We start from the raw sequence: 15,618 nt of genomic DNA, 5'->3' as shown, positions 1-15,618 counted from the left end.
TAGCTGCATTTGCTAGCTAAGTAAACAAAACTGAAAGTTATTCTTTTTTAACGAAATTTCTTGCTTCTCCTTCATTTTGAAATTTATTTATTTATTCAAAACTGTTCAACTATTGTCTTTCTCTCTCTTCGACTCAACTACTCACTATATTTTATGCACCGCAGTGCTAGCTAGCTGTAGCTTATATTTTCAATACTATATTCACTCTCTGATCCTTTGATTGGGTGGACAACGTCAGTTCATGCTGCAAGATATCTGATAGGTTGGATGACGTCCTCCGGAAGTTGTCATAATTACTGTGTAGGTCTGTGGAAGGGGGTGAGAACCATGAGCTCAATAGGTTTTGTTTTGAAGTCAACGTACCAAGAGGAGGACGGAAGCTAGCTGTCCTCCGGCTACACCATTGTGCTACCCTACAGAGTGCTGCTGAGGCTACTGTAGACCTTCATTGCAAAATAGTGTGTTTTAATACATTTTTGGGTGACGTGGTTATATTTAGTATAGTTTTATCTAAAAAGGATAACTTTTTTAATGTTTCAAAAAAATGTTTTTATGAAATTCACCGAGGAAGGCCCTCCCCCTTCTCCTCTGCGGAGCCTCTACTGGACTGGGTGATTCTTTTTGTAAATCTTAAGTGTCGCTGCTACTCACAGTCTTGCTCCAGACTAGGCCTGTTGTGTGATGCTGTTTGATGAAGGCCTGAAGCTCAGTCCAGATGGATAGAAAGGACCCCACCCAATCCACATGACGCTTGTCTCTATAGAGAAAGAGATCAACAGACAGACGGAGAGAGGGGGCGAGAGAGAGTGTGACAAGGAAAAAGGAGGATGGATTAGGACGAATACACAGAGAGAGAAAAAGACACAGACAGTTATTTTTACATACCAACAATAATCTTCAAAGTAGCTAATTAGCTAAAGTTGATGTAATACACCAGGAGTCATACTCACGAGTCTTTATAGTCTTTCAGAACTCTGTTAGTGTAGAAAATGGCAGCATCATTCATCTCCTTCACATAGGGAACTGGCTTCTGGCTCTGGAAGAGAGAAGGAGCGAGAGAAAGAGAAAAAAAGAGAGAGATAGAGGTAGTTAAACAAAGCTGACCCTATGTATGAATTTAGACATTCACAGAAACACAGTGAAGAAGATGTGAATGAGTGAGCGATGTCTCCTCACCACGGCGACCCAGCCCAGCGCTGGGATGCTCTCGCTGACAGCTGATAGGTGGTTGAATTGGCTGCTACCACGGTTACATTCCCGAAAGTTCTGAATCTCCTGGATTTTCTCTGAGATAGGCTTCAGCAGGTCAGACAGCTCCATCTGGGAGGGAGAGCGAGAGAGGGAAAATGAAAGAGAGAAAGATAGTGAGAGAGAATGCTTGTCAACAAAAACGGAACAATCTCACAGGTAGTGTCTTTTCTATATAACTGACAATATGCAAATAGCATTTATCAATGACTTAAGTATAACTCAACACCCATACATTCCTCTGTAATAGTGCTCTGAGCAGCTCTCAGTGCTCTCCATAACCTGAGTGAGAGCACCAGTCTCAATGGGCCAGTTACCTCATGTTACCCGTTATATAGCAGTTTCACTTACTGCCTTGCCCACAAGCAACTCTGCCATGCATGCCAGCTAGTCGAAGGCAGTGTGCAATTTGACTGTGATTTTATAACTGGGCAACTGGAATTTTATTAGAAGGATCCATTTTCCATTGGAACTTCCAGAACCCTGCTAGCTTCCATCCCTCTTTCCCTCCCTCCTCCCTCTCCTCCCAGCATTCCTCTGTCCATTGGGAGATCCCTCTGGCCTTGTAAGGCACTGAGCAGGTCTAATGTTTACAGTTTACCTTCACACAACTGGGTAAAGGAACACATTGTTTCCCTAGTGACACTGTAGTACAGTTCTCTTATTTTGACCTGTACCTAAGCCGATGTTGCTATGACATTTTAACTAAATATCCACCGCGGTGTCGATATGCTGTGGGAAAGATAAATAAATATAATAATTTCTGTTTATTTATTTAGCTTTATTTTGAGAAAGGATGTGATTATTCTTCCATTGCTATGGCAACTGATTTAATTGCATTATGGGTTAAATACAGTGCATTCGGAAAGTAATCAGACCCCTTCACTTTTTACACATTTTGTTACGCTACAGCCTAATTCTAAAATGTATTAAATTAAAAATGTTCCTCATCAATCTACACACAATACCCCATAATAACAAAGCAAAACCATGTTTTAGAAATTTTTTCAAATGTATTAAAAATAAAAAACAGAAATACCAAAGGGTCTGAAAACATAAGTTTTCAGACCCTTTGCTATGAGACTCAGCTCAGGTGCATCCTGTTTCCATTGATCATCCTTGAGATGTTTCTACATGTCACACCCTGATCTGTTTCACCTGTCCTTGTTATTGTCTCCACCCCCTCCAGGTGTTGCTTGTTATCCCCAGTGTATTTATCCCTGTGTTTCCAGTCTCTCTGTGCCAGTTCGTCTTATATGTCCAAGTCAACCACGTTTTTCCCCGTTCTCTTGCTTTTGCTATTTCTCCTTTTTCTAGTCCTCCCGGTTTTGACCCTTGCCTGTTTCTGGACTCTGTACCCGCCTGCCTGACCACGAGCCTGTCTGCCACTCTGTACCTCTGTCACGACTTCCACCGAAGTTGGTCCCTCTCCTTGTTCGGCCGGCATTCGGGCGGTCGAAGTTGCCGACCTTCTATCCATCGCTGATCCTCTTTTCATTTTCCTTTGGTTTTGTCTTGTATCACACCTGGTTCCAATCCCATTCATTATAAGTTGAGTATTTAACCCCCATTGTCCTTGTCGGTGATTGTTTGTTTTGTAAGCTATGTGCAAGATATGTTCTGGTGTGTGACGGGTTTTGTACCCACTTGTATTATTTTGTATATTTTGTTTTGTTTTTTAGCACTTATTAAGCTGCTTCGTTTTATAAGTTCGATCTCCTGCGCCTGACTTCCCTGCCACAAGCACGCACCCTTACAGAATCACCGACCCAGTATGGAGTCAGCAGGAGCAGGTACCCCGGTTATAGGGGTGGAGGAGTGCGTCCAGGAGCACGCAGCAATTTTTCACCATCTTGGAACCGCCATGGACCGCGTTGTCCAGACAATGGACCGCTGGGAGAGACAGGGAGTTCTTCCAGTGCCTCCACCAGCACAACGGGGGTCTTCTCTGAGCGCCCCTCTTCCTCCTGGTCCCAGTGGGATTCGTCTCTCCCTGCCCCAGGAGTACAACGGAGAGGCTGCGAACTGCCAGGGGTTCCTGCTTCAACTGGAGCTATACATGGCCACCGTCCACCCGGCTCCATCGGGCCGTGAGAGGGTGTCCGCCCTCGTCTCGTGCCTCACCGGGAAAGCCGTGGAGTGGGCCAACACCGTGTGGAGAGAGGGAGATGCGGCGTTGGACCAGTTTGAGGAGTTGAGTGAGCGCCTCTACCATCTGAGGCAGGAGACGAGGAGCGCCCAGGAGTTCGCCCTGGAGTTTAGGACCCTGGCTGTTGGCGCGGGATGGAGCGACAGGGCCCTGTTCGACCATTACCGCTGCAGTCTGCGTGAGGACGTCCGTCGGGAGTGGGCCTGCAGAGACACCACCCTCACGTTCGACCAGCTGGTGGACTTGTCCATCCGGCTGGACAACCTGCTGGCTACCCGCGGACGTTTCTGATCGGGGTCCGGTGGTTCCATCCTCCCGCACCCCCTCTCCAATACCCATGGAGCTGGAAGGGGCGGTGCGCAGGGAGACCAGAGGGGGTTCCCGCTCGTGCACCATCTGTGGCCGCAGAGGTCACACTGCCGGTCGGTGTCGTGTTGGTTCCTCTGGGGATCGAGGCGCGCTCTGGCGTCACCCCAGGTGAGCCGGCACCATTCTCACCCAGAGCCCTCTGTTGCGCAGATGTTTGTGTTTGTCATTTTCCCTGAGGTTTCCCCGCATTCCCAGCATAAGGCGCTCGTTGATTCAGGCGCGGCTGGGAATTTCATTGACAGAGCTTTAGCCCATAGTTTAGGGATCCCCATCGTTCCCGTGGATGTGCCCTTCCCCGTTCACGCCTTAGATAGTCGACCATTAGGGCCAGGGTTGATTAGGGAGGTCACCGCTCCTTTGGGCATGGTGATGCAGGGGGGTCATACGGAGAGAATTAGTCTCTTCCTTATTGACTCTCCTGCGTTTCCCGTGGTGCTGGGCCTACCCTGGTTAGCTTGTCATAACCCCACTGTTTCTTGGCCACAGAGGGCTCTCACGGGGTGGTCGCGAGAGTGCTTAGGTAGGTGTTTAGGGGTTTCCGTTGGTGCTACTACGGTGGAGAGTCCAGACGAGGTCTCCACCGTGTAAATTCCCCCTGAAAATGCCAATTTGGCTCTCGCCTTCTCCAAAAAGAAGGCGACTCAATTACCACCTCATCGACGGGGCGATTGTGCGATAGATCTCCTGGTAGACGCTGCACTTCCCAGGAGTCACGTGTATCCCCTCTCACAGGCGGAGACGGAGGCTATGTAAACATATGTCTCCGAATCCCTGCGTCAGGGGTACATTCGGTCCTCCACTTCACCCGCCTCAAGTCGAGGGAAGTCTGCGCCCGTGTATTGACTATCGGGGTCTGAATCAGATCACTGTGAGGTATAGTTACCCGCTACCGCTCATAGCCACAGCGATAGAGTCAATGCACGGGGCACGCTTCTTCACCAAATTAGATCTCAGGAGCGCTTACAACCTGGTGCGTATCCGAGAGGGAGACGAGTGGAAGACGGCTTTCAGTACCACCTCTGGGCACTACGAGTACCTCGTCATGCTGTACGGGTTGATGAATGCGCCATCAGTCTTCCAAGCCTTTGTAGACGAGATTTTCCGGGACCTACACGGGCAGGGTGTAGTGGCGTATAGTGATGACATTTTGATATACTCGGCTACACGCGCTGAGCATGTGTCCCTGGTGCGCAAAGTGCTTGGTCGCCTGTTGGAGCATGACCTGTACGTCAAGGCTGAGAAATGCCTGTTCTTCCAACAGTCCGTCTCCTTCCTAGGGTATCGCATTTCCACATCAGGGGTGGAGATGGAGAGTGACCGCATTGCAGCCGTGCATAATTAGCCCGACTCCCACCACGGTAAAGGAGGTGCAGCGGTTCTTAGGGTTTGCCAACTACTACCGGAGGTTTATCCGGGGTTTTGATCAGGTAGCGGCTCCCATTACCTCACTGCTGAAGGGGGGCCCGGTGCGCTTGCAGTGGACAGCTGAGGCGGACAGGGCTTTTAGTCACCTGAGGGCTCTGTTTACCTTGGCTCCCGTACTGGCCCATCCGGATCCCTCAGTGGCGTTCATAGTGGAGGTGAACGCGTTCGAGGCTGGGATAAGAGCTGTGCTCTCTCAGCGCTCGGGTACGCCACCGAAGCTCTGTCCCTGTGCCTTCTTCTCGAAGAAGCTCAGCCCGGCGGAGCGAAACTATGACGTGGGGGACCGGGAGTTGTTGGCTGTCGTCAAGGCCTTGAAGGTGTGGAGACATTGGCTTGAGGGGGCTAGACACCCTTTTCTCATCTGGACTGACCACCGCAATCTGGAGATCATCCGGGCAGCGAGGAGACTGAACCCTCGCCAGGCAAGGTGGGCCATGCTTTTCACCCATTTTGTGTTTACCCTATCTTACAGACCAGGCTCCCAGAACGCAAAGGCAGACGCATTGTCCCGGCTGTATGACACAGAGGAGCGGCCCATGGAACCCACTCCCATACTCCCCACTTCCTGCCTGGTGGCGCCGGTAGTGTGGGAGCTGGACACGGACATTGAGCAGGCGTTACGTGCAGAGCCCGCTCCCGTCCAGTGTCCCGCTGGGCGTCTGTACGTTCCGTCTGCTGTCCGTGACCGGTTGATCTATTGGTCCCACACGTTACCCTCTGGTCATCCTGGGATCGTTCGGACAGTGCGCTGTTTGAGCGGGAGGTACTGGTGGCCTACCTTGGCTAAGGACGTGAGGGTTTATGTTTCCTCCTGCTCGGTGTGCGCCCAGTGTAAGGCTCCTAGGAACCTGCCAGGAGGTAAGCTACACCCCTTACCTGTTCCACAGCGGCCTTGGTCGCACCTGTCTGTGGATTTTCTTACTGATCTTCCACTTTCACAGGGTAACACCGCGATCCTGGTTGTTGTGGATCGTTCTGTCATCTCCTCCCTCTGCCCGGTCTCCCTACAGCCCTACAGACTGCGGAGGCTTTGTTTACACATGTCTTCCGGCACTACGGGGTGCCTGAGGATATAGTGTCTGATCGGGGTCCCCAGTTCACGTCTAGGGTCTGGAAGGCGTTCATGAAACGTCTGGGGGTCTCGATCAGCCTTACTTCAGGGTTTCACCCCGAGAGTAATGGGCAGGTGGAGAGTGAACCAGGATGTGGGTAGGTTTCTGCGGTCCTATTGCCAGGACCGGCCGGGGGAGTGGGCGGAGTTCGTGCCCTGGGCCGAGATGGCACAGAACTCGCTCCGCCACTCCTCCAGTAACATCTCTCCCTTCCAGTGCGTACTGGGGTACCAGCCGGTTCTGGCACCTTAGCATCAGGGTCAGACCGAGGTTCCTACGGTGGACGACTGGTTCAGGCGCACGGAGGAGACATGGGAAGCCGTCCGTGTCCACCTTCAGCAGGCCGTGACGCGCCAGAAGGTTAATGCAGATCGCCACCGCAGTGAGACCGGGTCTGGCTCTCGACCCGAAACCTGCCCCTCCGCCTGCCCTGCCGGAAGCTGGGCCCGCGGTTTGTGGGGCCATTTAAAGTCCTGAGGAGAGTGAACGAGGTTTGTTATAGGTTACAGCTTCCACCCGATTACCGTATTAACCCCTCGTTCCATGTGTCTCTCCTCAGGCCGGTGGTGGCTGGCCCGCTCCAGGAGTCTGAGGTGCGGGAGGTTCCTCCGCCCCCTCTGGACATCGGGGGGGCCCCGGTGTACTCCGTTCGCTCCATACTGGATTTGAGGCGCCGGGCGAGGGGCCTTCAGTATCTCATGGAGTGGGAAGGGTATTGTCCGGAGGAGAGGTGCTGGGTTCCGGTCGAGGACGTGTTGGACCCATCTATGCTACAGGAGTTCGACCGTCTTCGTCCGGATCGCCCTGCGCCTCGCCCTCCGGGTCATCCCCGAGGCCGGTGTCAACGCACTGCTGGAGCCGCGCGTTAAAGGGGGGGGGGTACTGTCACAACTTCCGCCGAAGTTGGTCCCTCTCCTTGTTCGGGCGGTCGAAGTCGCCGACCTTTTCATTTTCCTTTGATTTTGTCTTGTATCACACCTGGTTCCAATCCCATTCATTATAAGTTTAGTATTTAACCCTCTGTTCCCCCTCATTGTCCTTGTCGGTGATTGTTTGTTTTGTAAGCTATGTGCAAGATATGTTCTGGTGAGCGACGGGTTTTGTACCCACTTGTATTATTTTGTATATTTTGGTTTTCGGAGTTTTTGAGCACTTATTAAACTGCTTTGTTTTATACCAAGTTCGATCTCCTGCGCCTGACTTCCCTGCCACCAACACGCACCCTTACAACCTCATGGACTCGGACTCGACATGGTTTTGACCTTTTGCCTGTCCACAACCATTCTCTTGCCTACTGCTTTTTGGATTATTAAACATCTAAGACTCCAACCATCTGCCTCCTGTGTCTGCATCTGGGTCTAGCCTTGAGTTATGATACTACAACTTTGTTGGAGTCCAACTGTGGTAAATTCAATTAATTGGACATGATTTGGAAAGGCACACACCCGTCTATATAAGGTCCCAAAGTTGACAGTGCATGTCAGAGCAAAAACCAAGCCATGAGATCAAAGCAATTGTCCGTAGAGACAGGATTGTGTCAAGGCACAATTGAGCATTGAAGGTCCCCAAGAACACAGTGGCCTCCATCTTTCTTAAATGGAAGAAGTTAAGAAGCACCAAGACTCTTCCTAGAGCTGGCCGCCCGGCCAAATTGAGCAATCGGGGGAGAAGGGCCTTGGTCAGAGAGGTGACCAAGAACCCGATGGTAACTGTGACAGAGCTCCAGAGTTCCTCTGTGGAGATGGGAGAACCTTCAAGAAGAACAACAATCTCTGCAACGCTCTATCAAATCAGGCCTTTATGGTAGAGTGGCCAGACGGAAGCCACTCCTCAGTAAAATGCACGACAGCCCACTTGGAGTTCGCCAAAAAGCACCTAAAGGACTGTCAAATCATGAGAAACATGATTCTCTGGTCTGATGAAACCAAGATTTAACTCTTTGGCCTGAACGCTAAGCATCACATCTGGAGGTAACCTGGCACATTCCCTACAGTGAAGCATGGTGGTGGTGGCAGCATCATGCTGTGGGGATGTTTTTCAGCGGCAGGGACTGGGAGACTAGTCAGGATTGAGGGAAAGATGAACGGAGCAAAGTACAGAGAGATCCTTGATGAAAACCTGCTCCAGAGCGCTCAGGACATCAGACTAACGCAAAGGTTCACCTTCCAACAGGATAATGACCCTAAGCACACAGCCAAGACAACGCAGGAGTGGCTTGGGTACAAGTCTCTGAATGTCCTTGAGTGGCCCAGCTAGAGCCCGGACTTGAACAGCACACATTTTTGTTGTATCCCCGGACAATCATGCCTGATTCAACTCATTGAGGGCCTGATTATTAATTGTCAAGTTGAATCAGGTGTGCTTGTCTGGGACTACAATCAAAATATGTACTGTTGGGGGTACTCAAGGTCTGGAGTTGGGAACCACTATCTTAGGTCATCCAATCAGTGGCTTAAATACTCAAAGAGAGCCTCTCCTAGAGAATGTTTACAGATGTGGAGAGGATGAAATTGTCAGAAGTACTGTACAGCTCTATTCCTAAGTGTATCGGTTTGATTTGAATAATAATCTTATACACTCCGACATAGTTTGCTGCATTTTACATACTACAGTTTCTCCTTGTGTGTCAGAGGGAGAGACAGAAAGAGAGAACTATTTTTTTGAGCAAATTCTTGCCCAAATCAGATGCACATGATTTTCATAACATGAGATAGACAGTCCTTTCATAGGGAGGACCAACATCGACTGTCTTACTTTCACTCTGTCCAGATCCCATCAAAAACAATTAGCCTGCTAGAGCATCCTTAAAAGAAAACCACTTCTCCATGAAATGGAGGAAATACCCGCTGAGATAAAGTGATGCTATGACCAATTCATCTGTGATGATGATAAGGCCCAGGAGGTTTTCCTCCTGGCCCTAGTGACGATTAATCTGTGAGTTGTACATATCTTTCAGGCTAAAGATCTTCCTCCCTCCCCTTGACTCTTTCAGTTACTGTACCAGGGGTATCTGATAGCCCAAAATATTTTATTTCAGCCACATTGGTAAGACAGAAGCCCCATATTACCCCCTCTCAATCATCCTCCACTTCCAATGAAGAGAGACATAAATAGCCAGGATATCTCCAGGCTATGAGTGGGTCAGGGGCCTACATTACACACCATTCACTGAGAAAGAATGTGTAATGAGAGAGAGAGAGATGGTAGAGAGAGTTAGACAGAAAGACAGAGAGAGAGACGGTAGAGAGAGTTAGAAAGAGAGGGAGAGAGACGGTAGAGAGAGTTAGAAAGAGAGGGAGAGAGACGGTAGAGAGAGTTAGACAGAAAGACAGAGAGAGAGTTAGACAGAAAGACAGGGAGAGAGATGGTAGAAGAGAAAAAAAGGAACAAAGCGTAGCATCAAGTTATTTGATCTGTACCGTATAAGCACACTATCTGATACCATGGGTTGGCGTCCACTATGCTGACATTCACTGACTGGCCAGGCTCTGAGCTATAATGACCAGGCTCTGAGCTATAATGACCAGGCTATGAGCTATAATGACCAGGCTATGAGCTATAATGACCAGGCTATGAGCTATAATGCAAAACACGAGATCAAAGCTCCCAGTGGAAAGTGACCAAGGAGAAACCAACAGTGGGATTCTACAGTGTAAAGCCTCACAGCAGCGCATAGGGCTGTCGAGGCGAGACAGCTGTAGTGTGAGACACACACACACACAGAGTGAAAAGCCTCACGTGAGCCCAGCTTCTCACACACACACACACACACACACACACACACACACACACACACACACACACACACACACACACACACACACACACACACACACACACACACACACACACACACACACACACACACACACACACACACACACACACACACACACACACACACAGAGGAGCAGGAGCAGCTCAAATATAGAACATGCCCATAAAAAGCCACAGAGCACAACTCCAGGCCGGAGTGGCGGAGAGAAAAGCCAGAGGTTTACCGGCGGCTCTGGGGTCCCTATGGGAGAGATGTACAGGGTTACAATCCCTTTTCCACCAAAGGCTGCTCCAAATGGAAGACAAAGGCCATGATTGAGGTTAATATACAACTACAGTGCCTTCAGAAAGTATTCAGACCTCTTGACTTTTTCCACATTTTGTTACATTACAGCCTTATTCTAAAATGGATTAAATAAAAGATTTTCCTCAGCAATCTACACACAATACCCCATAATGACAAAGTGAAAACAGGTTTTTAGAAATGTCTGCATATTTATTAAAAATAAAAAACTGAAATACCTTATTTACATAAGTATTCAGACCCTTTGCTAGGAGACTCGAAATTGAGCTCAGGTGCATCCTGTTCCCATTGACCATCCTTGAGATGTTTCTAGAACTTGATTGGAGTCCACTTGTAGTAAATTCAATTGATTGGACATGATTTGGAAAGGCTAACACCTGTATATATAAGGTCCCACAGTTGACAGTGCATGTCAGAGCAAAAACCAAGCCACGAGGTCAAAGGAATTGTCCGTAGAGCTCTGAGACAGGATTGTGTCGAGGCACAGATCTGGGGAAGGTTACCAAAATATGTCTGCAGCATTGAAGGTTCACAAGAACACAGTGGCCTCCAACATTCTTAAATGGAAGAAGTTTGGAACCACCAAGACTCTTCCTAGAGCTGCCCGCCTAGCCAAACTGAGCAATCGGGGGATAAGGGCCTTGGTCAGGGAGGTGAACAAGAACTTGATGGTCACTCTGACAGAGCTCTAGAGTTCCTCTGTGGAGATGGGAGAACCTTCCAGAAAGACAACCATCTCTGCAGCACTCCACCAATCAGGCCTTTATAGTAGAGTGGCCAGACGGAAGCCACTCCTCAGTAAAACGCACATGACAGCCCGCTTGGAGTTTGCCAAAAGGCACCAAAAGGACTCCCAGACCATGAGAAACAAGATGATCTGGTCTGATGAAACCAAGATTGAACTCTTTGGCCTGAATGCCACGTGTCACGTCTGGAGGAAACCTGGCACCATCCCTACGGTGAAGCATGGTGGTGGCAGCATCATGCTGCGGGGATGTTTTTCAGCGGCAGGGACTGGGAGACGAGTCAGGATTGAGGCAAAGATGAACGGAGCAAAGTACAGAGAGATCCTTGTTGAAAACCTGCTCCAGATCGCTCAGGACCTCAGACTGAGGCGAAGGTTCACCTTCCAACAGGACAACGACCCTAAGCACACAGCCAAGACAACGCAGGAGTGGCTTCGGGACAAGTCTCTGAATGTTCTTGAGTGGCCCAGCCAGAGCCCAGACTTGAATCCCATTCGAACATCTCTGGAGAGACCTAAAAATAACTGTGCAGGAACGCTCCCCATCCAACATCTCAACAGGCTACAGTCTCTCTACAGGCTCTCTACAGGCTACAAGCTCTCTACAGGCTATAGGCTCTCTACAGTCTCTCTACATGCTACTGCCTCTCTACAGGCTCTCTACAGTCTACAGTCTCTCTTCAGGCTACAGTCTCTCTTCAGGCTACAGTCTCTCTATAGGCTACAGTCTCTCTATAGGCTACAGTCTCTCTACAATCTCTCTACATGCTACAGGCTCTCTACAGGCTCTCTACAGGCTACAGTCTCTCTATAGTCTACAGTCTCTCTACAGTCTCTCTACAGTCTCTGTACAGTCTCTCTACAGTCTACAGTCTCTCTACAGTCTCTCTACAGTCTCTGTACAGTCTCTCTACAGTCTCTCTACGTTCTACAGGCTCTCTACAGGCTACATTCTCTCTATAGGCTACAGTCTCTCTACAGGCTCTCTACAGTCTACAGTCTCTCTTCAGGCTACAGTCTCTCTTCAGGCTCCAGGCTCTCTTCAGGCTCCAGTCTCTCTTCAGGCTCCAGTCTCTCTTCAGGCTCCAGTCTCTCTACATGCTACAGGCTCTCTACAGGCTCTCTACAGGCTCTCTACAGGCTCTCTACATGCTACAGGCTCTCTACAGGCTACATTCCCTGATCCACCTCTACGCAGACGACACCATTCTGTATAAAAAATATATATTTTACCTTTATTTATCTAGGCAAGTCAGTTAAGAACAAATTCTTATTTTCAATGACGGCCTAGGAAGAGTGGGTTAACTGCCTTGTTCAGGGGCAGAACGACAGATTTGTACCTTGTCAGCTTGGGGATTCAAACTTGCATCCTTTCGGTTACTAGTCCAACGCTCTAACCACTAGGCTACCTGCCGCCCCAAGTATACATCTGGCCCTTCTTTGGATACTGTGTTAACTAACCTACAAACGAGCTTCAATGCCATACAACACTCCTTCGTGGCCTCCAACTGCTCTTAAACGCTAGTAAAACCAAATGCATGCTTTCCAACCGTTCGCTGCCCGCATCCGCCCGCCATCACTACTCTGGACGGTTCTGACCTAGAATATGTGGACAACTACAAATACCTAGGTGTCTGGCTAGACTGTAAACTCTCCTTCCAGACTCATATTAAACATCTCCAATCCAAAATCAAATCTAGAATTGGCTTTCTATTTCGCAACAAAGCCTCCTTCACTCACGCCGCCAAACTTACCCTAGTAAAACTGACTATCCTACCGATCCTCGACTTCGGCGATGTCATCTACAAAATAGCTTCCAATACTCTACTCAGCAAACTGGATGCAGTCTATCACAGTGCCATCTGTTTTGTCATCAAAGCCCCTTATACCACCCACCACTGCGACCTGTATGCTCTAGTCGGCTGGCCCTCGCTACATATTCATCGCCAGACCCACTGGCTCCAGGTCATCTATAAGTCTATGCTAGGTAAAGCCGCCTTATCTCAGCTCACTGGTCACGATAACAACACCCACCCGTAGCACGCGCTCCAGCAGGTATATCTCACGGGTCATCCCCAAAGCCAACACCTCCTTTGGCCGCCTTTCCTTCCAGTTCTCTGCTGCCAGTGACTGGAACGAATTGCAAAAATCACTGAAGCTGGAGACTTATATTTCCCTCACTAACTTTAAACATCAGCTATCTGAGCAGCTAACCGATCACTGCAGCTGTACATAGTCCATCTGTAAATAGCCCATCCAATCTACCTACCTCATCCCCATATTGTTTGTATTTACTTTTCTGCTCTTTTGCACACCAGTATCACTACTTGCACATCTTCATCTGCTCATCTATCACTCCAGTGTTAATCTGCTAAATTGTAATTACTTCAATACTATGGCCTATTTATTGCCTTACCTCCTCACGCCATTTGCACACACTGTATATAGACTTTCTTTTTTTTCTATTGTGTTATTGACTGTACGCTTGTTTATTCCATGTGTAACTCTGTGTTGTTGTTTGTGTCACACTGCTTTGCTTTATCTTGGCCAGGTCGCAGTTGTAAATGAGAACTTGTTCTCAACTAGCCTACCTGGATAAATAAAGGTGAAATAAAATAAAAAATATAAATACATGCTCTCTAAAGTCTCTCTACAGGCTCTCTACAGGCTCTCTACAGGCTACAGTCTCTCTATAGGCTCTCTACAGTCTCTCGTCTTTCTACAGGCTACAGTAAAGATACAGGACATGAAACTCCTTACCACCCGTCTTGTCATCTCTCCCCTCCCCTTCTTTCCTCTCTTCCTCCACTATCTCTTATTCCATTCCTCTCCCTTCCCTCCCTCTGTTTAAACCCTTCCTCCTTATTTGTTTATCAGACAATTGGTGAATTCTCTCTCACTGCCACTTGACCAATGACCTGCGAGATAGGAGTTAATCACTTCCTGTACAGCTCTGAGCTCCCGCCTGGTTCAATACAAACTGAAGGCTGACGGGATGATAACACGTTAACCCCTCTTCCTCTCCATACCCCCTCCCTTTCACCCCCTTTCCCCCCTCCCTTCCCCATACATGAATGCATTGGGAATGTGTTGTATTAGCGTTCTTTTTTAAAAGGGGTAATCCTATGTGAACAGTGCTCCGGGGCGCTGCATGGCTGGCCACTGGCCCAGCAGCACAGGGAAACACAGAGAGGAAAAGTCTGCTACTGGAACTCTGGAAAAGGTGTTCCTGAAATGGCCGATACTGAAAAGGGCAATACTGAAATGGGCGATACTGAAAAGGGCAATACTCACTTTAATAACTCTACCTACATGTACATATGACCTCAATTACCTCGACACCGGTGCCCCCGCACATTGACTCTGTACCGGTACCCCCTGTATATAGCACCGCTATTGTTATTTACTGCTGCTCTGTAAATTTTTTGTTTTTCTTATCTATTACTTTTATTAGGTATTTTCTTAAAACTGCATTGTTGGTTAGGTCTACACCTGTTGTATTCGGCACATGTGACAAATACAATTTGATTTGATTTTTGATTTGAAATGAGCAGTACCGAAATTAACAGTACTGAAATGGGCGACACTGAAATGAGCGATACTGAAATGAGCCGTACTGAAAGGAGTGATACTAAAATTAGCAATAATGAAATGAGCGGTACTGAAATGAGCGGTACTGAAAAGGACGACACTGCGACACTGAAATGTGTGACACTGGCTACATTAAGTATAGGATTTAAGTCCACAATAGATAACTCAGTTGAAGTGCAGTTGGCCAGTAGTCCTGACCCAAACAAATTTGTTTTACTTGCTTTGGGTACCAAAGAAGGCAAAGATAACTGAACTAAATTATTATCGCCCCGTAGCACTCACTTCTGTCATCATGAAGTGCTTTGAGAGACTAGTCAAGGATCATATCACCTCCACCTTACCTGCCACCCTAGACCCACTTCAGCATGCATTCCAGTCCACAGACGATGCGATCGCCATCACACTGCACACCGCCCTATCCCATCTGGACAAGAGGAATACCTTTGTAAGAATTCTGTTCATTGACTACAGCTTAGCATTCAACACCATAGTACCCTCCAAGCTCATCATCAAGCTGGAGGCCCTGGGTCTCAACCCCGCCCTGTGCAATTGGGTTCTGGACTTTGACGGGCCGCACCCAAGTGGTGAAGGTAGGAAACAACATCTCCACTTCACTGACCCTCAACACTGGGGCCCCACAAGGGTGCATGCTCAGCCCCCTCTTGTACTCCCTGTTCACCCACAACTGCGTGGCCATGCACGCCTCCAACTCAATCATCAAGTTTGCAGACGACACAACAGTAGTGGGCTTGATTACCAACAACGACGAGACAGCCTACAGGGAGGAGGTGAAGGCACTCAGAGTGTGGTGTCAGGAAAACAACCTCTCACTCAACATCAACAAAACAAAGGAGAGATCGTGGACTTCAGGAAACAGCAGAGGGAGCACCCCCCTATC

General features: G+C 48.7%; 1 protein-coding gene across 1 annotated transcript in view; it reads right to left on the bottom strand.

The window, feature by feature from the left end:
* LOC120022850 (adenylyl cyclase-associated protein 2-like) overlaps positions 1–15,618 on the bottom strand; it is a 40,826-nt gene that overhangs the window by 18,312 nt on the left and 6,896 nt on the right. Inside the window, exons 4-6 of the mRNA XM_038966889.1 lie at positions 1,177–1,320; positions 951–1,036; positions 652–757 (exon numbers count right to left, since the gene is read on the bottom strand). Coding sequence (XP_038822817.1) covers positions 652–757; positions 951–1,036; positions 1,177–1,320 — 336 coding nt within the window. The remainder of the gene's footprint in view (positions 1–651; positions 758–950; positions 1,037–1,176; positions 1,321–15,618) is intronic.

This window comes from Salvelinus namaycush, chromosome 27, assembly GCF_016432855.1.
Source record: "Salvelinus namaycush isolate Seneca chromosome 27, SaNama_1.0, whole genome shotgun sequence".
Lineage (NCBI taxonomy): Eukaryota > Metazoa > Chordata > Actinopteri > Salmoniformes > Salmonidae > Salvelinus > Salvelinus namaycush.
This window is presented reverse-complemented; position numbering and strand designations above follow the sequence as displayed.